The sequence below is a fragment of the Plectropomus leopardus genome, chromosome 20, assembly GCF_008729295.1.
Source record: "Plectropomus leopardus isolate mb chromosome 20, YSFRI_Pleo_2.0, whole genome shotgun sequence".
Lineage (NCBI taxonomy): Eukaryota > Metazoa > Chordata > Actinopteri > Perciformes > Serranidae > Plectropomus > Plectropomus leopardus.
Window position 1 is genome coordinate 26655623 of NC_056482.1, and position 24022 is coordinate 26679644.

The 24022-nt window shown below is 38.7% G+C and overlaps 1 protein-coding gene across 1 annotated transcript; it reads right to left on the bottom strand.

Annotated features, from left to right (window-relative positions):
- Positions 1-2421: 2421 nt before the first annotated feature.
- Positions 2422-22878, bottom strand: naa25 (N-alpha-acetyltransferase 25, NatB auxiliary subunit). Its single transcript, XM_042509205.1, has 24 exons — positions 22801-22878; positions 18193-18278; positions 16365-16503; positions 15917-16035; positions 15693-15767; positions 15498-15605; positions 14772-14850; positions 13539-13650; positions 12894-12983; positions 12477-12649; positions 12274-12386; positions 11969-12176; positions 11338-11427; positions 11077-11257; positions 10168-10267; positions 9926-10077; positions 9712-9837; positions 8446-8689; positions 7680-7803; positions 6461-6526; positions 6272-6369; positions 6066-6176; positions 5803-5943; positions 2422-4602 (listed from the first exon to the last, which is right to left on the bottom strand). Exons 1-24 carry the CDS (start codon positions 22856-22858, stop codon positions 4480-4482), a joined length of 2916 nt encoding a protein of 971 aa, XP_042365139.1. The 5' UTR covers positions 22859-22878; the 3' UTR covers positions 2422-4479.
- Positions 22879-24022: the final 1144 nt, after the last annotated feature.

A 24022-nucleotide genomic window follows, 5' to 3' on the forward strand; every position in this document is an offset into this window, starting at 1 on the left:
CAAAACACAAAAAAATTTAAACATAAGCAACTTAAATATATAATTATAACTAGTTATTTTTAAATAATTATTCTTAAAATATGTATATCTCTATGTCTCTTTTCTATTTACTATTTTTAATGCATTTTTTCTCACATTGCAAGTGCTGTGCAAATTAAGATTATTTTTTATATTAATTAATCTATGAATAATTTTCCCAATTAATTAATACGTTTCTCAATTAAAAGTGTGTTTTGTACCTAACATCGCAAGTGCTCTGCAAATAAAGATATATATTTTTAAAAATATCATTAAATCTACAAATAATTATCTCAATTAATAAATGGGTTTATCTACATGAAAATAGTGAAAATTGCTCAAAAAAATTATTTTTTTTTGTTCCACAAACAGTTCCCAACCCTCAAAATGTCAGCAGGGGCTGGCTCAATTTGCGGCAGCGGCACCTAACTGTGGCACCTCGTGTGGCACCCCCAGATGCCGCAGCTAGGTGCCGCTAGCAGTCGCAGCAGATGCCACTGGTTGCCACGTGCCGGGAGGTGCCAGGAGGTGCCAGTGCTTGTGCCAGGAGGTGCCGGGAGGTGCCAGTGCTTGTGCCACTGCTTGCCAGGAGGTGCTGCTTGCGGTGCTGCGCGCGCGCGCAGCCTGTGAATGGCAAGCAGTGGCACCTCCCGGCACCTCCGCCAAACCGCGGCACAAGCACTGGCACCTCCCGGCACCTCCTGGCAAGCAGTGGCACAAGCACTGGCACCTCCTGGCACCTCCCGGCACGTCTCGGCAACCAGTGGCATCTGCTGCGACTGCTAGCGGCACCTAGGCTGCGGCATCTGGGGGTGCCACCCGAGGTGCCACAGTTAGGTGCCGCTGCCGCAAATTGAGCTTGCTGTCTCTCCAAAATGTGCACTTTGGTTCAAACATGTAAAATGAGACAGAATAACATATCCTCACATTGTCAATAACGATTGAAGCTATTTATCAATTATCAAAATAGTGCTTAATAAATGAATACATTTCCGCTCATTTCAGCTTTACAGCTCTTAAATAAAAATAAAGACGTGAAGACGCTGCACAACCAAATTCTCACATTTACTTTTTTTTTATTTAAAAAAAGCTTTGACATTCCAGTGTTTCTGTTTTCCATTTTTCTAACAAAAGAGGGTGGTGAGATGACACTCCAGATTGTCAACCATTAATCCTGAACCTCAACAACAACCACAACAACAGCAACGTGTCGCCAGATCACAAACATCTTCTCTGCGTCCGCGGATCATTCAGACAGGTGGGGCTCGAGTGTTAAAAAACAAACAAAAAGAAAAGGCATTGATTAGCAGATGTGATTGTAAGCAGATACAAGACTAACAGGAGGGAGAGGAGTCACCATTTACTCACATTTTCACATTGCTCTGCCAAATTCTTCATAAAAATAAAAATAAAAATAAAACTGCGCACTACCTGCAGTTTATCAGTGCTTGTGGGTGATATTTGTAAACTATATCTGCTTTTATTCTCATTAGTTATTTATCATAGTAGAAGATGCTCATTTTTCTGAGAAGATGCTGAAGCTGATGAAATTGTTTCGGTTCACGAGACTTTTTCAGGGAGGAGGAGGAAGGTGGCGCTGGGTCAACGGGAATAACAAAAACATCAACACAGGACAAATCTCATGATATCTACTGCAGCGGATTTTAAAAACACACTATGTCCATTCACGCCGTACTCTGAAAAGGCTGCCTCAACCCTTTTTTATTTACAATTAGGTCCAATGTTTGTCTGCGTAACACACCTCTGTGGGTTCGAGCTGTTTATGACAGAAGAAAATTCCAGGATATAAATATTCTACTGATTTGGCTGAAAATTACCGTCTGTACCATCAGATCTGGGTCCAAATTGACAAAATCCTCTCAGAGATCTGGTCTGGACTGGACTAGAAAACTGCCAAAACGTGCATCTTTACAAATTATATTAAGTTCTGCACATGTATTTGTAATTTTGTTACTACAAATATTGATATCCATGAAAAGTTATCATGATTTTACTTGCCATACTGGTTCATTTTGCAAGACTTTTCATGCATGCAGTGATATATTGTGGTTTTGGTAAATATTTAAGAGTTACTCTGTATTTTTAAACCTAGACCCTGTTTTATCATGTTTTTGTGTCAAAGTGACAGTTTAAAAATAACATGTCCAGCATTTAAAAATTGAATATAGTATATAAAAACAGGCTGCAGGGCATTTGCCATTTCCAACAACTAAAAGTGTTTGTTTTTGCCACTGACAGACTCAGTGTTATTCAAAGTATCTGACGACATTACAGGAAGGATAATTACAGAGATGGAACTTTTTAAAGAGAAAGTCCCTTTTTGTTTAACTTGAAAGAGCCCCTAAAACATTAATTTTATCATCATAAACAAACTTCACTAAAAGTCGACAGAAACAAAATAAAACTCACAAATGCTGTCTTAGGTTGTCTTTTCACTGTTCCAACAATCACCAAATGTGGTTTTATTGAAATTAACTCTTGATTCACAAAGTTAGATATGAAAAGGCTCTACACACGCTAAAATTACTGTTAAATGAAGTCTGATCCATAATGTCAGACACCTAAAAGTCTGAGCCTGTCAGTGGCAAAAAAGCACTAATTAGATGAGGTCTGGTGGGTTTGGTGATGGTGATTTTGGGTCTGGTTCTGGTTAAACAAACAAAAAAAAGGATCTTAATCTTTACAGGCCTATCTCTGTAGGGATCCTCTTTACAATGTCAGACATTTGGAATAATCTGAGCCTGTCAGTGGCAAAAGCAAATACTATTTAAATGAGGTCTGATGTGTTTGGTGATTTTGGTGCCATTCCTGATAACACAAACAGGATTTGTCTCATTATCAAAAAAGTCTATCTCTGTAGGGATCATTTCCACTTTGAATAACAATCTGAGCCTGTCAGTGGCAAAAAAAAGCACTATTTAAACAGAGTCTTGTGGGTTTGGTAATGGCGATTTCATGGCTGTTTCTTGCTCACAAAAAAGATCTTACTCTTAAACAAAAATGTCTTTCTCTGTAGGGATCTACTCTAATATTTTCAGACACGTAAAACAACAATCTGGGCCTGTCAGTGGCAAAAACAAGCACTTTATGAGTGATGTTAAGCAAAGCTGGCAATAGAGATTCGAGGGCCACTTTTTGCCAAACACAAAATTCTGTCTATGTAGGGATCCTTTCCATAATGTTGTCAGATACTTATAACAATATGATCCTGTCAGTGAGAGAACAAGCACCATTAAATAGGGTGGGTTTGGAAAAGTAATTTTGGGTCTGTTTTCTTTAAAAAGTTGTCACATACAACAACAGTCTGATCCTGTCAGTGGCAAAAACAGTTGTTTGCAGCCTGTTTTTTTTGCAGCTGTCTCACTTAATACTGAACTAATTTCAAAGTTATCTTACTTAAGTCGCATAGACACAAAAACATTCGAAAATCCAGGTTGAAAAACACAGAAGTTACCCGTATTATTAGGATGACTGCTTAAATAACAACCTTTCCAGTCTTTAAGGATCTTGATTTTTGAAACCCAATTCCACAAAAGACATGTTTGCAAGCACCACTTCTACTGGTATTAAAAAAAGAAAAGAAAGAAAGAATAGTGGCAGACAATTCAGATAAAAAAAAAGTTAACTCATCCCACCACTGCTCTTTATAATACTGCAACTACAGGAGGTGGTTCCACTTTCAAAGCGACACAAAAGATACACAAAGCAAAGAAAAAAAGAAGAAAAGAGCATGACAAAAAAATGAATGGAGGAGCTTCAGTCTGCAGGTAGCATGGTGTCCATATTTCCATAGAGAGCTTCAGTTCAATGAAAAATTGTGCCTACTTGCTCTTGACGGAGAGAAACAGCTGTAAAAGCAGCACATTGAAATAAATTTCCTCTTTAGTGTTAACAGTCCCAGTGTGTGTGTGTGTGTGATTGTTCTCACCAGAAAAAAACAAAGTGAGAAATAAAAAGAGGAAACTGACAAACAGAATAGTGGTTTATTGTGTCTTATATTCTCATTTGAGAGTTGTGGTAGTTGCTCTTTACTATGTACAATAATTTATTAGATTAGTTTATCTAAAACTGCGTATTCATTTTTCCTAATTTGCTCTATTTTTTTTCCTTAAAGGAGCATGTCTGGTTTTTTTCCTCATTTTCACTTATAACTTGCTGTATAAATTCATGAGTTTACTTACAAGCTCGTGTGCTATAAGAGTTGCAAATGTTCCAGGTGTGTGTGTGTGTGTGAGTGTGTGTGTGATGAGGTGAAAGAAAAGAAAAGAAAAATCCAGATTGAGAGTTCACAAACGCTGACTGGAGAGATACGGAGGGGAGGGAGGAGGTCGGGCAGGTCGTGGGACTCGGAGGTTAGCTGGTGGGCAGACAGACGGGGCGTAGAGGGGCTGATGGTGGTGGAGGGGTACAGTCATCATTATTTGGGGTGTGTGATGGTGTTCAGATCTTGAGGTTCTTTATAGTTTCTGCTCTCTTCTTGAGCAGGTCTCCCACCTCCTGTAGTGAGCGCAGGTAACTGCTCTGCACCTTGTCCATAGCAGCCTTCGTAAACGACGCCTCGTCCTGAAACACGAGAAACAAAGAGGGAATCTCAGAGCCCGTTCTATAAAATATAACAACACAATTTAAGAGATCTTTTTTTTTTTACTTTCCCAAAATGGAAACCAGAAAGATCACGCCGTGGTCACTCGAGGAGGTGCAAACGTTCCTCACCTTGATGGCCGATGAGCGAATCCAGCGAGTGCGTTTTTTTTTTTTTTTTGGAAATTCTTTATTTTTCTGGACAGCACTAAATGGTACAGAACATACATTAATATAGACAGTGTGCTGTTCAGGGTTTTCAGGTGTGAAGCGGCCGGGATGAGAATCAGCACCTCCGAATCCGAGGCCATGGTTCTCAGGCAGAAAAGGGTGGAGTGCCCCCTTCGGATCGGGGATGAAGTCCTGCCCCAAGTGGAGGAGTTTAAGTACCTCGGGGTCTTGCTCACGAGTGAGGGAAGGATGGAGCGGGAGATCGGCAGGCGGATCGGTGCAGCGTCTGCAGTAACGTGGACTCTGCACCGGTCTGTCGTGGTGAAGAGGGAGCTGAGCCGGAAGGCAAAGCTCTAGATTTACCGGTCGGTCCTCGTTCCGACCCTCACCTGTGGTCACGAGCTTTGGGTAGTGACCGAAAGAACAAGATCGCGGGTACAAGCGGCTGAAATGAGCTTCCTCCGTAGGGTGGCCGGGCTCCCCCTCAGAGATAGGGTGAGAAGCTCGGTCATCCGGGAGGAGCTCGGAGGAGAGCCGCTGCTCCTCTGCGTTGAGAGGAGCCAGATGAGGTGGCTCGGGCATCTAATCTAACGCTCAGATTCCTACGTTTGCGTAGTCACCTGAACTCATCATCCGACAGAAGGGACAGAGAGGAAATGTTCCTGGTGGGTATTAGTACAATTTTTATCGCAGTACCTCTGTTACTGACCGCGTGCTGCTGCACACTTTATGAACGTGACATGTTTTAGCAGCACCGGAAAATGGGGCTCCCCCAAAAGCCTGTGCGTATGTGTGTGTCACGTTGAAACTTACATCACGGCAGTTTAGCACTGCGTCACTATGACAACCAGCTACACTGAGGCATTATTATCTTCAAATGGAAAAAGACAGCCAGAAATGCACGCGATACCAAAGGTGAGTAGAGTAGAGCCGAGCCGGTACGATGTAGTGGAAACCGTCTTTAGCGTGACACTGCAGATTAGCGGTGTGGTGCGTCTTCTGCACACTCACCTGTGTGTGTCCTTCCAAGCTTACACTGGCCAGTTTAAGGGCGGTCATGCCAGTTTCCTGCCCCTTTATATACTCCAGAGCCTGGGTAAGCACGTCCTGCAAGCTCCCCGTCAGCTCCTGGAAGCCACACACCACCGCTGGCTGCAACACACACACACATACACACACACACACACACACATCAGGTGAACTCTGAAATACTGCATTTCTACCAGACGAAGTCACACATGCATGGAGGTATAACAAAGGGTTAAATGTTGTACCAGAGCTGTGTTTGCATCCTTTTTCTTCTTCTTCTTCTTCTGTAGACTTGTCTTGAGTGGTCGGAGGATCTTGGCACAGTGACTAGCCATCCAAAAGACTATGCACACCGTCTGTGCAGAATAACATTATAAAAACGTAAAAACCATCAACACATCAGATCCAGTGAAGGCGGAAAATCACGTGAAAAATGCAAAAGATGTCTCACCTCAACAAAGAAAACTAGGTTTTCTAATAAGGAGGGCCGGGTTTTTAATTTGCTGTCTTTCATTTCCAATAAATCTCCTTTGCATTTATTCAGAATTTCTGTGCAAAGAAAGAAGGAAAATATGAAGCAGAACAAACAGAATAAACTTCTGCAGTTTAATTTATTTTACAAATCCTGCTGTTTACTCACCTTGAAGCTGAACTACTAATGATTTGAAACCGTTACAGATCTGAGTTTGAAGCTCTGACGACTCATCTAACACAATAAAAACAAAGAAAAAAGTGTTCAGTACAAACCCAAGAGGCAACATTACAGATTTGCTTCATTTAAACGTTATGGACATTTTAATTTTCATTCTTCATGTTTTGATAATTGTGTGTGTGTTGATGCATGTGTCCTAAATGTAGTCCAGATTGTGTATCTGAGTGTAATCAGTGAATTTGCAGCTCAGCTCCTACAATAAGTCTAAAATACACTGTGGAAACTAAATAGTTACATTCAGACTGTTCAGGTCCAAAAATGCTCCATTGAAACCCATTCAAACTGACATTTTTGATCCCACAGCCATCAGAGCAGAAAAACAGGACTTGTATTATTTCTGGGTGTCATTCTGGGCTTTTGACTCTGAATTTGTCATTTTGACTATTTTCCACCTGATGAGGTCATTTTGACCATATTTGGCATATGGAGGAAATACATGCTATTTCCACTAGGTGACCTGTCACAGTCAATGTAGCTGCTGATCACTGACGGATCCCAGACTGTGATATATCGAAAAAAAAAAAAAAAAAAAAAAAAAAAAGTATTTTTTTGTTGTTTAAATCTCAAGACATAGTGGCATCATGACATAAACCTGGCATTGAAAGGGTTAAAATTCTGAAAAAATAATGAATATTTGAAATTTATGATTAGGACTGATGTTGGTTAAACAGATAAACTAAATGACAGTAGAAAATATTATGAATGTATATTTTTATAGCCTTTTTATAGTGCATTTTGTATGCAATTGGTACTAGTACATGTACAGCATTTGACACTGCAAAAAAATAATAATATAGGAAAAAAAATCCCAGGCTGTGATAATTAAAAAAAAAAAAATCTATGTTTTTTTCATTGTTGTGTGTGTTTTTTTTATTTTTTTATTTAAAAACACAGTGGCATCAGGAAAAAAAACAAACAACTGGCATTCAAAGGGTTAAAATTCTAAAAATAAATGGAGTATTTGATATTATTGATTAGGACTGATGTTGGTGAAAAAAAATAACCCAAAGAAAGAAGAAAATAATATAAATTCATGGCATTTTTTAAAAGCTTGATTTTGAAAATCATATCTTTGTGCACGGAGGGATACCAGTGTGTGCAGTATCAAAGCGGGCCCTAAAGGGTTAAAAGTGACATCTCCTCTTACCGAGTCCGACCGTCTCCAGCTCCTGTAGGTGCACAGACAGCTGGAGGGCTGCAGCCTGGCACTGACAGCTCCCACTGGACAGAGCCGAGGCCAGGCGGGTGGAGGGGGGGCCCAGGAATGGATACTGCAGTGCAACAAAAAAATATCATTACAGCAATAATCCTGCAAACTCTGAAACATTACGTCACTCAAACATACTGCAAAGATTTCACAACAAAACTGTGATTATGCAGAGATTTTTTATTAGAAACTAGAAAAGTGGACTGTGGAGTGCAGAGCCGGCTGTGTGTCGTGTGTGCATGAGGCACGGCACAGTTTTTCTAAGATGCTTAAAATAGTGTAGGGTTAAAACGATAAATTAAACAAATTCAGTCTGATTCAAAAGATTGATTTGAGATCAATCTTTTTAAAATATGTCATGAATACATGAAGCTTTATCTCTGTGTTCTTTCTAAACTTCACTCAGCAGCTTATTCTGATGTCAGAAATGTTAATTTTTTTATTTTATTGACATTTTAAATTTGTTTCCAGTGAAATAAATTAGTGTTTATATCATGACTTACCTGCTGACATATTATTTTTCTTTTTTTAAATAAGCACTAGTTAATTAATGCAAAACAAAAATGGCATTTGCAACTAAAATATTCCTCACTGAATACATATTGTACCATTATTGTGTGTCCTGAGTTTGCCGAACTGTATAAACTTCATAAGAAAACAAAAAAACAGGTCAAACCTTTAACAAACTCAAACTTTAGTAACGCACCTGTACGCGTTTCTCTGCTATCTGAGCGGCCGTCTGCAGAGTCTGGTTGAGCTGCGAGAGCAGGCTGCTGAGGATCGAGGTTTTGTCTCCGACTCCGTTCTCGTTGGTCACCTCGGAGTTTTGCTGCGATGGCGTGTGTCCCAGAGCGGCCAGAGAGGTGAGGAGGCGGAGTGTTAGAGAGCGTATCCTCAGCCACACGGACTCCTCCTCCAGAGAGCGGCGCCGGTGCTCGTCGGTTAACTGTCTGCGGGAGGAAGAGGAACACGGGCTGAATTTACCAACGAAAACTATGGCGAAAATGATTTAATGACCTTTGTTCCACAAAGAAAATGGGATTAAAACTAAATTAAAAATGCAGCAGCTCGTTGGTCTGCAGATCTCACTGACACGCAGTCATTTAGGCGACCTGCCCGAAGGAATAACAGGAAGTGACAGAGGCCTCGTCAAAATATATACAGAACCAGCAAAAAACACTTTCCCACTAAGACAGAGAAATGACGTACACATCCACAGATGAGCTAAATACATATTTTTGGAATAATGGATGTGTTTGCTGGCTCGCCTCGCTCATCTTCATTGTTTAAAATGTGACTTACCTCCATTTTGCTTTGTTTTCATAATCAAAGTATATTTTCTGTGAATTATAAAGTGCTGTATTTGGGCGTCTTATTTAATACCTAGAACATGGTACGTCTGTTATCTAGATTTGATGACTGTCATAACGCCCATAATGCCTGGCAATGTTTCTCGTTTTTTTTTTTTTTTTGACAAAATAAAATTTTAATATCCACAAAAAAAAAAGAAAAAAAATAGGAAATATTTCAAAATAAAAAAAGCATGTATTACATTTTTTTACTCGAAGAAAAAAAAAACTAATCGTAAACTTGAGAGATGGATGAATGGACATAAAAAATTACTATTACAATCTTTTGTTGGTATTTGTCTGCTGTTTCTGTTTGTTTATTTATTTTCTTGCCGTTATCTCGTTGTTGTTGGAGGTTGTGATGGACACCGACAGTGATTATTGCGGCTGATGTTGTGTTTTATGTATTGTTTCCCCTTTCGTTTCCGAAAGTAAAACCATATTTATTAAGGAAAAAGAGAAAGTACTCGTCAGCACCACTATAGTCTGTATTTTTCTGCTATCATGGAGGTTCAGTCCAGCATTAACAGGTAAAAAATCTATTTTCTTCTAACCTCGGACCTTGTTATTGATGACATGCGTCTCGTTTCTGACAAATTTCATGAAATATAACGACAGAGTACCTCTCTTTAGGGTCCCAGCTGGTAAAAACAGTGAGGTCTCTGTTGTCCCTCATATTGTCCCAGGGTATGTCGTCCTCCTCAGGAGACAAAGACATGGCCTTCACACTCTCCTCCAGACTCAACACACTGGAAGAGAAATTTAAAAACAAAAATCTACATGAAGAGCTCCACACTTTCTTTGCTTTAGTGGTTAATGTTGTGATGATGTTCTCACATGTCGGCCTCGAGGAACAGGTCCAGCAGCATCCTCTCAGTGCGGACCTGAGCAAAGTGCAGCGATTGGTTCAACCTGTTTCTGAGAGCGATGAACTCGGGGATTTTCTCAAACGCTCCGTACTTATACGCCTGGATGATATACTCTGAGGTCTGAGGGAAGAGAGGAGACGTGCATTAAAGAACGAACTGAAGCCGGGTTCTTCGTTACAAAATTTAATCAGAAAGGTGGGATGGACTTACATCTTTCTGGTTAGAGTGGAAAAACCTGAGGGAGAAATTACAGGACTGGGAGGCTGCAGCAAACTGACCCAATGACTCAGCAAAACGCGTTAACAGAAACCTGAAAATTCAAAAAGAAAAAAGATTTTTTTTCCACTCAAATCACCAATAAATACGAGCCAAGAACAGTGTTACTATTCACGAACATCAGAGTAAGAAACTAGTCTTTGCTCGTGAAAAACAATCCTGTTGTCACACAATTTTGGTTCTAGTTTAAGGCCTTGAAGTGATGGCATTTTTGTCAAATTTCTTTACGATGTAGTACTCCAGACTGCCGTTGTCAGGAAAAATATAATAGCTCATCAAAATATCTGTTTTGCAAAAGTCTTCCTGCTAATGTTCGAAAAACACACTGCATGCGTGAGCAGTGCGTGACAGCAACCTCGACAAAATTACAACAACTGATGGGATTCTGTCGACAGCGACGTTGTCAGAGGGCTTTTATTTTGACATTGAAACAGAACACCCGAAAGCCGTTAACCAAGGTGATTATTTTGAATGAAATGAAGCGAGCCTGTTAGCCGACCCTCAAACTCTGACATGATGACCTAATTTCAAACGCTCACCAGCTGTCAATGTTGCCATGACAACAATGTCAAACAGGGAAACGGTTACGTTTAAGGATTAATCTCGGACCAGGATTGCTGTAACAAACTCCAAACAGACTATATTCTAGAAAATGTACAATTTATTTATAAAAAAAAAAAAAAACAGCGAGCCAACATTTCTCTAAAAATGCCGCAGCTGACAAGAAGCCGAGACGGCGCTCATGCAGGCAGGCTTGCTAATGTGTCTCTGAGCGTTTCCTGAGACATTTGACACATACAGGCACAGATGGGGTTAAAAGGGTGGCTGTGTATTTGTACTGACCCTATGGTGTCGTGCTGTACGTGCTTGGCGTCCAGGCTGGAGTAAAGGTCCACCACAGGCTCGAAGGCTCCCAGGTGACAGTAGACGAGCAGCAGCAGCAGCTTGAACTGGGCGTTGGAGGGACTGAGAGACAGACCCTCCTGGAGGACGCCCAAACACTGCCACACCATGTTCTCATCCCCTGCAGCGAAGACACAGTGCAACACGTTTAAAAACAGCGCCAGCAGACACGGAGAAGATCTGAAGGAAAGAAAACCTCACCGGTGTCCGTCCATAAGTCGATGTATACATGAGCTGCCATGAGACAATACATATCAGAGAACTGCAGCTCCGTCTTCAGAGCGTTTTTCCCTGTGAGACACAGAAGTCAACACGTCAGAAACTTTTAACACGAAAACATCAGCAGGACAAACTGTTTGTACCGACTCTGAGGAAGCTGAAACTTTTCCTGAAAAAACATTTTTACATGTAAATAAACAAGTCAAACTTCTCAAATCCTTTAGTGTTTCACTAAACCTTCACAGAAAACAGTTTTACAGGAACTTTGCCTTTATTATAACATTTCTGTAAAACAGGCAAAATGCTGATTTAAATAAGGAAACAGCCTTCAATGTCAACTTTTCATATTTGTTTGACTGAAAACATTTGTCAGTACTCTTACTAAAGGTTAATACATAACCAGTCATGCTAAAATATGATTCTGGTAATCCAATTTTACACCTTAAAGTCAAAAATAAACTTGTGTTATATTACATATTTTATTATTATATATGTAAAATCAGGATTAGAGATTATGAACAGTATAGCTGCGGTGTCTCGAGCTTCTCTTTTTTTATCTTTATTTTTATGGTACAGAGCATCCATCAAGACAGAAAAAAAGTGACGTTCTCACCAAACTTGAGTCCGTGCCGATAGTGAGCTTTGAGCTCCGTGATGAGCCGCAGCTTCCCGTCCACGTCGAGAGCGTGATGCAGCCCGAGCGCTCGACTCAGCTGACACACACACAAATGCCTCTGCAGCGCTTTGGTGTCCTCTGGGAAAGCGAATCCCTCCTCTCCCTGCTCCCCCAGCGGGACCGCTTCACTCAGACGGTTAATAAACTAAAACAGTTTTTTTAAAAAAGAGAGAAAAATGTGTTTCACAGCCACAAACCTTCATTTCAGAAACGTTTAATTCAACACTTCTGCTGTAACTCACCTGCACATGCTGCTCCGGAGAGAGCAGATGGAGGTATATTTTTAGGTCGGTGATGCAGCAGGGTTTGTCTCCAAACTTCCCAAAGAACTGCACCATTAGCTCTAAAGGCTCACCTGATCAGAGACGCAGAAAGTCACACACAAAAAGCAGCTGGCAGAGGATGAAACTCAAGAAAAAAAACATCAAAAGTTGATGTGTTTTACCTAACAGGCTTTCCTCAGGACAGCCCCGTTCTCTCAGTCTGTGCATTAATTCAAGACGAGCTAAATAAGGTCCTCTGAGCGAGCGGGAGTCTTTGCCGTCCTCCCCTTTGATCCTCTCCTCCACAAACCTCACCACCTCGGCCACAGTGTGATGAACCGAACCCTCCGAACAGCTGGAGACACACACATCAGTGATGGACGACATGACAATCATCTGTTTTTAGACAAACTATCATGCTGCTCTCATGTTTTTTGTTTTTTTTTTTTTTAGAATAACTTGTGTATTTTTATCTTAGGAATTTTTCATTATTATTATTTTATTTATTTACTTTTTAAACCATCATATATCTAAATCTGCCTTTTAAATCCTTAACGGGTCAGACTCTAACACACAAACACACAAATATAAATACTCACTGCTCTCCTTCTTCTGGCGGACTCCACGACTGATCCATCAGGTGGAAGAGAGAGTCAAAGTAGGAGGGATAAAACTGCCAATCATCAGGACTACAAACACAAAAACACTAAGTTGTAGTAATACTCGTAGTATTAGTTTATTCCGAATATGTGAAAAAAATGTACAAAATAAAGACAATCATAAAGTAGTAGTGAACAGACATAAAAATATATTACAAAAAAGGACGTGAAAAATGTAAACACATCATGATTTAATTACTTAAGTACCAACTTATTCAATCCCCTTATTCATAAATTAATAATAGTCAATTATTTAGCCTCCACATCAATATAAAGCTATACAATAATTAATTCTCTAGACCTATTCTAATAATTTACCTTAACTACCAATAATCTTTATCTTACAAGATATAAATGAATTACAAAAATATTTATCCTAATAAAAATATGAATTCTTATAAACCTTATTCAAAAATATAAAAATGAATAGCTGACATTAATCTCAGTTTCTTTTAATTCTTATCAAATCATGACAGCTATGTTTCACTTAATCAAGATATGTATGTGTATGTATTGTAACTGATATTAAAATCGGTTTTTCGTCTCGTGTTCACAGAGGCGTCCTCTTAAAGAGCTGATACTCACTTTTTAAGCAGCAGTTTGTGCGCCAGCGAGTTACATTCGGGCCAGCGCTGTAGTCTCTGGTAGAGCATCATACACTTGTTTTCTCTGCTCTGCAGCTCGCTGGTCAGCTTCTCTGCAGAGGAGGAAGATGCAAAAATATGAGGCCAATGTGCCATTGTCATTTTACCCCACATAGTATCGTCTTTGTAAGGTCCTTAATTTATTTTGCCTGCATCACCAAACAATAATAATTTAAAAAAGGCAAGGGGTAAATGAATGATGAATGATTTGTGTTTTATATGTATTATAACCATTTAACTTCAAAGTAGTAAAAACAGTAAAAATATCTTTGACTGTTTATGCTGCACCCGCGAATCACAGCAGACTGAGGCTGAATAATAATAATAATAATAATAATAATAATAATAATAATAATAATAATAATAATAATAATAATAATAATAATGATAAACTTTATTTGTATAGCATGGTTCATACAAGAAATGCAGCCCAACGTGCTTCACAAGAAAGAAATTAAATGCGGCAAGTGCTTCACATCAAAACACATAGAAGACAAAATAAAACCTGCATGTAAAAATAAAATAAAATCAGAATAGAATACATATTTTCAAAATCATACAAAACATCAAAGATTTATTCTGAAAGATTTAAAAAAAAAAAAAAAATCAACGACTGTCTCTCAGTTGCCTTTCTGTTTCTGAAGAATGCAGCCAGAACGTCTTTTATAAAGGCCGACTAGCAGGAGCGCTCCAGCCTTTCTCACTAAAATAGAAATTAATTCAATTGAATGGGACGGGGGTGTCTATTAACATTAAAAATATGAACATACAAATAAAATAACATAAAAGTAAGTGAGTAAATGGAGACTAAATATCCTCTGCGCCACATTTATGCTGTGCTTTATCCATATCTTATTGTTATTTACAAAATGTGGTTACTAACAGTTTTGCTGCATCCATTTTCCTGCTTTCTGTTGTTCTGCATGCTTTGTGTATGATTGAACTAAGAAATTAATGTGCAATACTGTTCTTGGTTTCTATATATTAAAATGCAACTTCATTGATTTCAAGACGTCTTGCCAGAAGGACTGCGGCTGAAAATCAGCAGGCCGGCTAACACAGACACATTTACAGAGATGGTGATTAATGTGCACTGTCTTTACAAATAAAAAATAAAATAAATTAAAAAAAACAATCGTCCAGGCTTGCCAAGTACAGACACACAAACACTTACCCCCCAGTGGGCCCCTGATCACTTCGAGAGCCTCTACACATTTTCCCAATCGCTCCAGGATCATAAAATACAGCTGCACCTACAGTCACACACAAAAAACACAGAAACAACTGTAAATAGTGTGAGCAACTCTGGAAAAATGATCTGTATCTGTGAAAAAATTAAAGACAATATTTTGTTCTGGAAATTAGTCTTTAAAAAGAGGAGATTGTGTTGTATTTGAGGATATATTTGTTTTCATAATGTCAAATATTTTTCTTGAATGGAGAGTGCACCGCTTTAACAGCAGTCTGCAGGAGAATTCTTTCTAAAAATTCAAGTGCAGGAACGTCTGTATTGTATCCGTTTGTGGGTTCATATACGTAAATCTAAAAAAATATTTTTTGTTAAACTAAGCATTTTCTGCATAACTTCCAGTGAAGGGATTTTTTTTTTATCTACTTTTCATATATTTGTTTCTTATTTAATCATTATAGTGATGGTGATTATTATTGTTTTATGTATTTACTTATTGATCTATGTTTATATTTATTTTTATTGTTTATTTCTTTATTATTAAATATTATTGTGATTTTGTGTCTTAAAAATGTTGGCTCCCCCTGCTGAATGCAGTGTTGTCAGCTGGTACCAAAGCGAGTGAGTGCTCTGTAAAACGTATGTCGTTTTTGGGTGAATTATTCCTTTAAGCTCAAATAGTCCTTCACTCCATGCAGACGCTTTTCTCACCTCTGCTTCTGCTTCAATCTTCTCCTCCTTCACCATTTTCTCCACCATGCGTTCAGCCAGAGGCAGGAACATCGTCTGGGCCAGTTTTTCATCTTGTGCTGAGATGGCCTTAAAAACCAAACAACACGTTATTTTCAGATGAATTAAAACATATTCAGAAATGTGAACGTCTGATTTATAAAAGCTCGTCCGTACCTGCATCACCAGACTCATGACAGACCAGAAGTAATAAGGATTCTTGGGGACGATTTTATACAAGGCCATTCCTGCCTGTAAGGAGCGGAGACGCAGTCATCAACATCGTCTTCATTATTCTGATTACATGTCCATCTTTTCCCCATTTACCAGCGGAGCACAGAAGCTGTTAGTCACGTGTGTTTGCCTGTTTAAAAGCAGAGCGTTGACTTGAGCTTTCTCACCTGCTGCATCTTCTTGTACTCGCCCACACGAGCGTACGCCATGAAGAGGTGAGAGTGATACTCCTCGCTGAGAGGGACCTTCTTCACCGCCGCTTCGTACAGCTTGGTGACCAACTCGGCTGTAAAAAGCAGGAACGACAGTCGACATGCAGCCACTTTACTCACAGCTAGAGCCTTAAACAGGACTGTTTATAACCACGCTCACGATCTCATTTCTCAGTTATCTCTTCTTTAATGAGTGCAGGGAGACATGCAGCTCTGTCTCTGAGAGACAGATTTTTCTGATTTTATTAACTTCACTCTGTGTCTCCGTCCTGCTAGAAATCTCAGGATCTGCTGTTTGTGTTTTGACCGCTGAAGCAACGTTAACAACGCCCGCTCCTGCAAGAAGCCTTTCTGTGTGTGTGCGTGTGTGTGTGTGTGTGTGTGTGTGTGTGTATGCACTCACGACGATGCATCTCCCTGTACAGAATAGTCAGAGCTTGTAGCGAGTTGTCGTCAGTGGGCTCCAGAGTGGCCACTTCCTGCGCCAGAGTGAACGCTTCATCCTGCTTCCCGGTCCGCTGAAGGCCGATGGCCTTTAGGACCTGAGACGAGGAGACAGAGATGAAACAGAGAGACACAAACAACAGAGTGAGGAGATGTTCATGTCAACAGTTTGACTTCACCAGAAAATGAAGCTCACGCAGGATTTTTAGCAGCTAAATTTATGGCTGGAGGGAGATTCAGAGTGTGAATTTGGTCTTGTGCGCCTCACTGGCCACCTTATTGTTTAGAGCATCATAAATTACCATAGTTTTCTTTTTTTCCCCTCTAAACTCACACAGAAAGATTAGACAGATTTCCTCACATTTATTACTTTTTAGAGCTTATCAGAGTGGTTTTAGTGGTCTGAAGTTGGGCTGTAATATAATCTAAAAACAATCTTTTTTTTCTTTTAAAAAAAACAACAACATATATTTAACTTTTATTTGACCAAAAAAACCTTATTGAGATTAGAAATTCCTTTTTCACAACTGTCCTGGCAAAGACAGGCAGCAACAAAAGTTACAGACAGACAACATGGAACAATTTAATTTTAAAATTGTGACATCTGAAACTTTATCGGGGTTCATACACATTTTTACAATGAATTTCCATGACTTTTCCCTGAAACTGAGGCAAATTTTAAACACAATACATACTCTGAAACGACCATCGATACTCCTTATCGGTTCTTTTTTATTACAATGTAATAGCTTTTTAATTTTTTTTTTGTTTTTAAAAGAATGAAATCAGAACAGGATTAAAACTGAATAATTAAATTAACTTTGGGACTGTTGCTTATGAGTTACTGTTGATTTTTGCAAATTCAATGACTTTTTAGTGTTTTTCATGACCCTGTTTTATTTTAATAAATCAGCGTTCCAACACATTTCCTGTTTCAAAATGTGACGCTTTTCAAGATTCAAATTTTGACACTTGTTGAGTACAGATAGCATGAATGAATTGCTTCAAAATCCCACTGTCAATTAAAAAAACAGACAAGTTCATCCCTCAAACCCCCTGCTCCAAACACCACAGATACTCTGCTGTCTTTACCTTTTCTGGTCTCTAAAAACAATCTTTGAAAGAATAATAAATATCTTTGTGTGAGCTGCTCATTTCTCAGGCATGCAGACCTCTTCATAAGGAGTCACTAGTGGATTTTTGTGTTTGAAAGAGTCACATGAGGTGGAAACCTTTGAACTAAAGCTCTCGAAAAAGGAAAACAGACAGACAAAAGTTTAATCTATTAATTATTCTCAGCTTTTACAGGTGAAACAGGGCAACTTCAACATGTTTAACTCCTATTATAGACGTTTTAAATTCTACAAATTTGCAGCCTTGTATGTGTTTTGGTGTTGATTACAGCAGGACGGCCGGATCATTACAGTCTGCAATCGGGTCACATCTCCGACGCCTGCAGCACCGCGTATGTTCCTCCCTGTCCGAGTGTCCTTGAGCAAACTGCACTTTTACCAGGCTAATAAAATGTGTTTCTGTAAGTCATAATGCAAAGAGAGAGATTTTAACTGAGGCTGCACTGTGTGTTATTAAACAGCTGACCTTCCTAGAATAATATATGCAGAGAAAGTGGTCAGACGGCGGCAATTGTAAAAGCTGCGACAACTGTTTTGCATGCACAAGTTACAAGACGAAATCTGTATTTTCCTAAATCTGTGTAAACTTGTTGTGACAGCAGAAAACAAACACATCTCGAGAGTTTTGGGGAAAAATGTTCTTCAGTCACCCACCTTGGCACAGTGCAGGTCCTTGTGTTTCTTCAGCAGTTTATCTGCCTGCTGTATCGCCATTTTATTGTTGCCATTATCAAGGTAATCTGAGGAAAAAACACAAGAGACATCACAATAATGACGGTGATTTAAATCTCATCTTAAAACACTTCTTTTTAAATGTGCGTATTCAGTCTGATCTCTGTGCAGGCTGATCCGATCACGCAGCTTTTGTACAGAAGATTTTACACTGTAAATTTGTCTTCATTTATTTGATCCGTTGTTATACTGTTGTTTTTTAAACTCTGCAAGAGTTTAAAAAAACACACACACACACACACACACACACACACACACACACACACACACACACACACACACACACAGAGAGAGAGTCCCCTAAGTTCAGCCCCTTCAGGACAGCTGGGGGCCAAAATTAACTGTGCCAGACGGCACACTGTGATTATGTCATGCCTATTCTCTCTGGTCAAACAGTCACCACGGAAGAACCAAAAGTTGACGAAAGCCGACAGAAATGCGGGAGGCGTGCACTTAGATTCATCCAGGGCTGATGAGTTCATGGTCTGTAGTCAAACTACACAAACCAGGCCAACATTTTTATTTATTTTCAGCTGCAGAGTTCAAACCAAACTGCAGCTAAATGCTTTCTCAAAACTGCGTCCCCTTTATGTCTGTTTATTCCCAGTTTAGATCATAAAAAGTGGTTAAATTCCAGTCAGTACAACACCAACAGAAGAGTATAACAAAGTATAAAACATCAGCTTAACAAGTTCTGCTTCTGAGCAATGGTACATTTTAGGGCTGGGCGATATGGCCTCAAATCAATATCACGATATATTGAGCAGTTCACCTCGATAACTTTAAATGGACGATAACCCTGCGCCCCCTGTGCAAAAAAAAAGTTTGGCCATAGATGGGGCTGTGGCAGTTACATTCATAGTATGACTCCCCTGGACCTATTTATTGCAATTATTTTGCCACTTTAAAGGACTGTAAAACCACACTGTCTGAAAATAAATGAAGAAAATACAAATTAAGTGCTTTTAGCTGTTAAGATTTATTGAACAGCTGATAAGCACAGATTACTTGAAATGTAAACGATAACTTAAATTTCCTGCAAACACAAAGTATTAAAAATACAATCTCTAATAAACAAATTCTAAATATGGATATTACAAAGAGCTTACTCCAAAATGGCCACATTCAAGTTGTCAAGTAATCAGGTTCTCTATAATGAGAGAAACAAGTTGCATCCCTTGTAAACTAAAAGCAAATGCTTTGGTTATAGGCTGCTGCCTGGTGGTGGAAGCACTTGTTGCTGGTCCTGATCGCTTCTCGCTTCTCGCTTTTTTTATGTCTTCGAATTGAATAACGTGGTTGTACTGCAGGTGGTGGAAGAGGTTGGATGTGTTACTGTGACTTGTCGCCACAGTATTTTGGCACAGTTTACATTTCACATTTTTTTGGTCGACATCGTCCTTGCTGAACCCAAAATACTGCCAAACGATTGATGAAGCATTTCTTTTTGGAACAAGCTGCTCACCTTCTCCCTCGACCACATTAACTTCGTCTACTTCAGCCGCCACAGCAGCCGCTGCAACTTTCAAACCGTCCTCCATCTCCTCACCTCTCTTTCCCTGTTTGTTACAGACTGGGTGGGGCGGAGTCACGTCTCCGACGTAGTACAGCGTCTTAAAGGGACATGAGAACATAGCCTACCTACACGTAACCAAAACCAATTTTCATTTTCTTTTTTTTAAACACCGAATATACCGACATGGGCAAAATGACGTCGGTTATCGTCGTAAATTTCGGTATCGATAAATTTTCGGTTTATTGCCCAGGCCTAGTACATTTCCTCTAACTTTTGTTGATTTTCAGATAATAACGCTTCATGCCCTTCCTGACCACTGAAAACCATATTTTGCAGTTAAGCGGAGGATGAAATCTTCCTTTATGTGTTGACAAAATTCTCCTCATTCTTGAAGAGTGACTTGGATATTTTTGAACCTGAACTCTTTTTGTTCGACCAGAAATAGCTCTGAAATCACCATCACCAAACCCACCAGACTCCATTTAAATAAACAGCAATTTTAGTGTGAATAGAGCCATCTTATTTTAATATTCAACTGGGTGAATTAAGGGTTTAATTTCAACCTAACCAAAGTTTGTGAAGTGGAACTGTTGCAAGATTAACCAAGACATATTTTGTAAGTTTTAGTTTGTTTCTGTCAACTTTAAATTAAGTGTATATTACAATAATAAAATGATTGTTTATCTAAATGGAGTCTGGTGGGTTTGCCAATGACGATTTCAGGGTTGTTTCTGGTGAAACAAAAATGATCTTACTCTTTAACAAAAGGTTTATCTCTGTAGGGATCCTTTCCATAACGTTGTCAAAATACTTACGATAATACGATAATAATCTGAACCTGTCAGCGTCAAAAACACTTTTGGTGGATATAAACTGACAAACAGTTCCCTAGCTGTTACATTGCAGCATATTTTGTAGTTGCCAGCTGCAGCTCTCTTGCCCAATTTCAAAAGTTGTTGTTCTCAATAGTCATTTTGAAGCAAAAAAAAGGAAGAACTAAGTCCAGTTTAAGAAACATCAAAGTTACCCTTTATGCTAAATTAACTCTTTAAATACCATCTTGCATAAGTTGTAAAACTGGGCTGTTTTCTGACTTTTTAGAGATACTTGGTTCTCACAGGACGGGCACGCCACAAACATATGATCTTATAAATTATGATGCTTTGCAGTAGATTAACCATTTGAAACCTGGTTGTTCTTGGTTGACCATTAACAAATACTTAAACCTTTGAATCCATCAATTTAATGCGATTTCGTTAAAAAGAACATAAGAAAAAAGTCAACTTGGTAATTACTTATTCACACTTTTTTTCATGTAATTTTTTGTTTGCTTTACCTTTTCATTTTTTATTTTTATTTATTCATTTATTTTAGCTCATTTTCTTGTTGTTTATTTTCCTTTTTTAAAACTAAGTTCTTGTGCATTTTTGGGTAATTTCTTCTTAAGTTGCTCATTACCCTCTTTCTATATTTTTGGAAAAACAAATCTACAAAAAACAGGACAAAACACAGGTGATATATAGCATATAGCATACATCAGAAAAGCAGTTTAAGAGGTATGTGAGCTATAGTTTAATCCTTTGAAATTTAAGCAAATTGGCTTGATTTCTTTCAAAAACATGGGAAGAAGACAATGCGCATAACAAAAGAAATTACCCAAAAGATTTGCAAGAAATTAATAAAAGGTACAAGAAAATTACCTGAAAATGATACAGAAACAAGGCAAACAAGACTTTGAAAAAGTCCTTAAAAATTAGATTAATCATTTAACACTTTTAAATACTTACTTCTTACTTTTAAATATCTAATTATGACAATCATAAATATAGTTTTTTCACTTTCTCTTTTCCGATTGACATTTTTCAATACCATTTTTCTTTTTTTCCCCTAGACATTTTTTTTTTTAAAAAACACTCAATCTACTAAACATATCTTACCAAGCTGCTAATTGCCCTTTTTCTCCATGTTTTTTTGGTTTTTTTTTGCACCAATTCGCTGAAGGTCTAAAGGGTTAAACTTCCCAACAACATATAAAGAAGCATTACAGCAGTAAAACGCAACATACACATTAATGCAGGAATATCAATCCAAAATCATCCGACAGAGTCGAAAAACACTGAAAAGTAACATTTTTGTGCACAATCAATACTTTTACTTCTCATACTTCTTGTACATTTAGCACATAATACTTGTAGCATAGTTTTGCTTAAAACTGGTTTTTAATATAGGACATTTGATTTTAAATGTGCTGTTTCTAGTGTGGGTTTAATACTTTTACTTTAATAAATGATCTGAAAACTTCTTTCTCTATTGCTGGCACGTGAAAACAGAAAGTAAAGTCCGTTATTTTCGTTATGATCAGCCCTCAAACGCGTCCGAGCTGTGACAGCTCCATGCTAACTAGCTTAGCTTGAAGCATTGTCCTTAACCACTATTATGAACCTGATGCTAACTGGATGCTAACCGTGTAACATTTACCTAGCAAAACCAAAATAAAAGCTGCTACAAAATCATATTGAACGATTAATGACAGCTGACATACGTGTCAACATGTGACACATATTCTGCATAAATACTAAACTTTTATTTCAAACGTACGCACAGTTTTAGCAGGTATGTGGCTTGAGTGGCTAGCTGACACATTAGCATGCTAGCTAGCTGTCAAATAGCGACCGTTAGCGAAAAGCAGCTCGACTTTGACAATGACAACAAACGTTTACAGACATTTTAAAGCCGTAACACCACCGATAGTGTGTACGGGTGTGACACGGGGACACGCGGTTCCACGCAGACACCCGTGCCCCCCCTCGCCGGCTCGGTGTCAGGCCGGGTAAGGTGCACTGTCATTGGGCGCTGCGGGCAGCAGAGTCCGTGGTCGGAGCTGGTGGGGCCGCATCGCTGCCCTCCGACTCAAACACCGGCCGCTCTAACGCGTATATACCGCCACACAGCGCGAGGACGTGTCCCAAACATGCACCCACGCTTAGATATTTAACTCTTCATTGAGTGCTCACCGTATATGGGTCTCAGTCTCCTGTCGTTGGGGTCCTGCACATGGCCTCTCGCCGCCATGGTGGAGTTTACCTGCTGGGTAAATGTTCGCGCATGCGCACTGGGAGCCGCACCGAGCAGCGATTAAAGGACTTTTTTTGTCCACCACCGCAACCCAAAAGTACTCACATCACCTCAGAAAAAGTAGAAATACTACAGTGTAAAAATACTTATTACAAGTAAAAGTCCTGAGAATTTTACTTAGAGTAAAGCAGTGGTGAAGTACCTAAAAACAATACTGGTTAGTTAGGGACTGTTCGATACTTGTAAGAGGGGAGGGGGGGGGGGGTGCAAAAGGACAGAAGCATGTCAAATAATTTAGAAGAACTATGGAGGGACTTTTTTTATTTTTTATTTTGGCTTAGGAGAGGGGCATAGAAAAATCTTATTTTCTTTATATTTCACTGATGATTTTTTTCTGAAAACACATCATGCAAAACAGAAATTATCATAGAATTAAAAATAAAATTAAATTAATCAAAGTCACTTAATTCAAGTTCTCATTTAAAATTACGCCAAAAGAATTTTTGTTGCTCTCTATTGTACCATTAAGGCAGTCTTTATTCTCCTATCTTTTATCCTAGAATATTTGGTTTAGGAGAGGGGTATAGAAAAATCTTTATTTTCTTCATATTTTACTGAGGATTTTAAAAAAAAATGAAGACACACTTGCAAAACAGACATTATCAATACGTTTTTAAATTTTCATCCTTGAACACACTATGTGAGATGAAGAGAAAAAGTAAAACATTACTATTCATTGAAATCACTTAATTCTGTTTCTCATTTAAAATGAAACCAAATCAACTTCAGCACAAACTATCATGCACAAGCGTGAAACACACACACACACACACACACACACACACACACACACACACAAATAAATTACATAAAATCTGATGAATTATTGTTGCTTTCTATCATACCATTTCGGCATTTTTTCTTTATTTTGGGATTTTCTCATCTTTTATCCTAGAATATTTACAGCACAAAATTTCAGTTTCTAATCAGGAACAATGCCTCTCTGTCATTATTTCTTTTTGCATCAGAAAAAAAGATTTCCAAGATGTATCGTGGCTTTCTGAAGCTATCTCTATATACAAAAGTGGAGTTAAAACTCAGATTTCAGATTTTGTTTCACATGGCTCTAATCCTCTTCTACTTATAAATGCTAAGTGAGAG

Excerpts from the sequence above, each read along its gene's own strand:
- naa25 (XM_042509205.1), bottom strand. The coding sequence starts at position 22,858 with ATGGCGGCGAGAGGCCATGTGCAGGACCCCAACGACAGGAGACTGAGA. Across the intron at positions 12,984-13,538 it reads CACAAACTGCTGCTTAAAAA|TCCTGATGATTGGCAGTTTT; the intron begins GTGAGTATCAGC and ends TTGTGTTTGTAG. Across the intron at positions 11,258-11,337 it reads CGACTTATGGACGGACACCG|GGGATGAGAACATGGTGTGG; the intron begins GTGAGGTTTTCT and ends TCTTCGCTGCAG.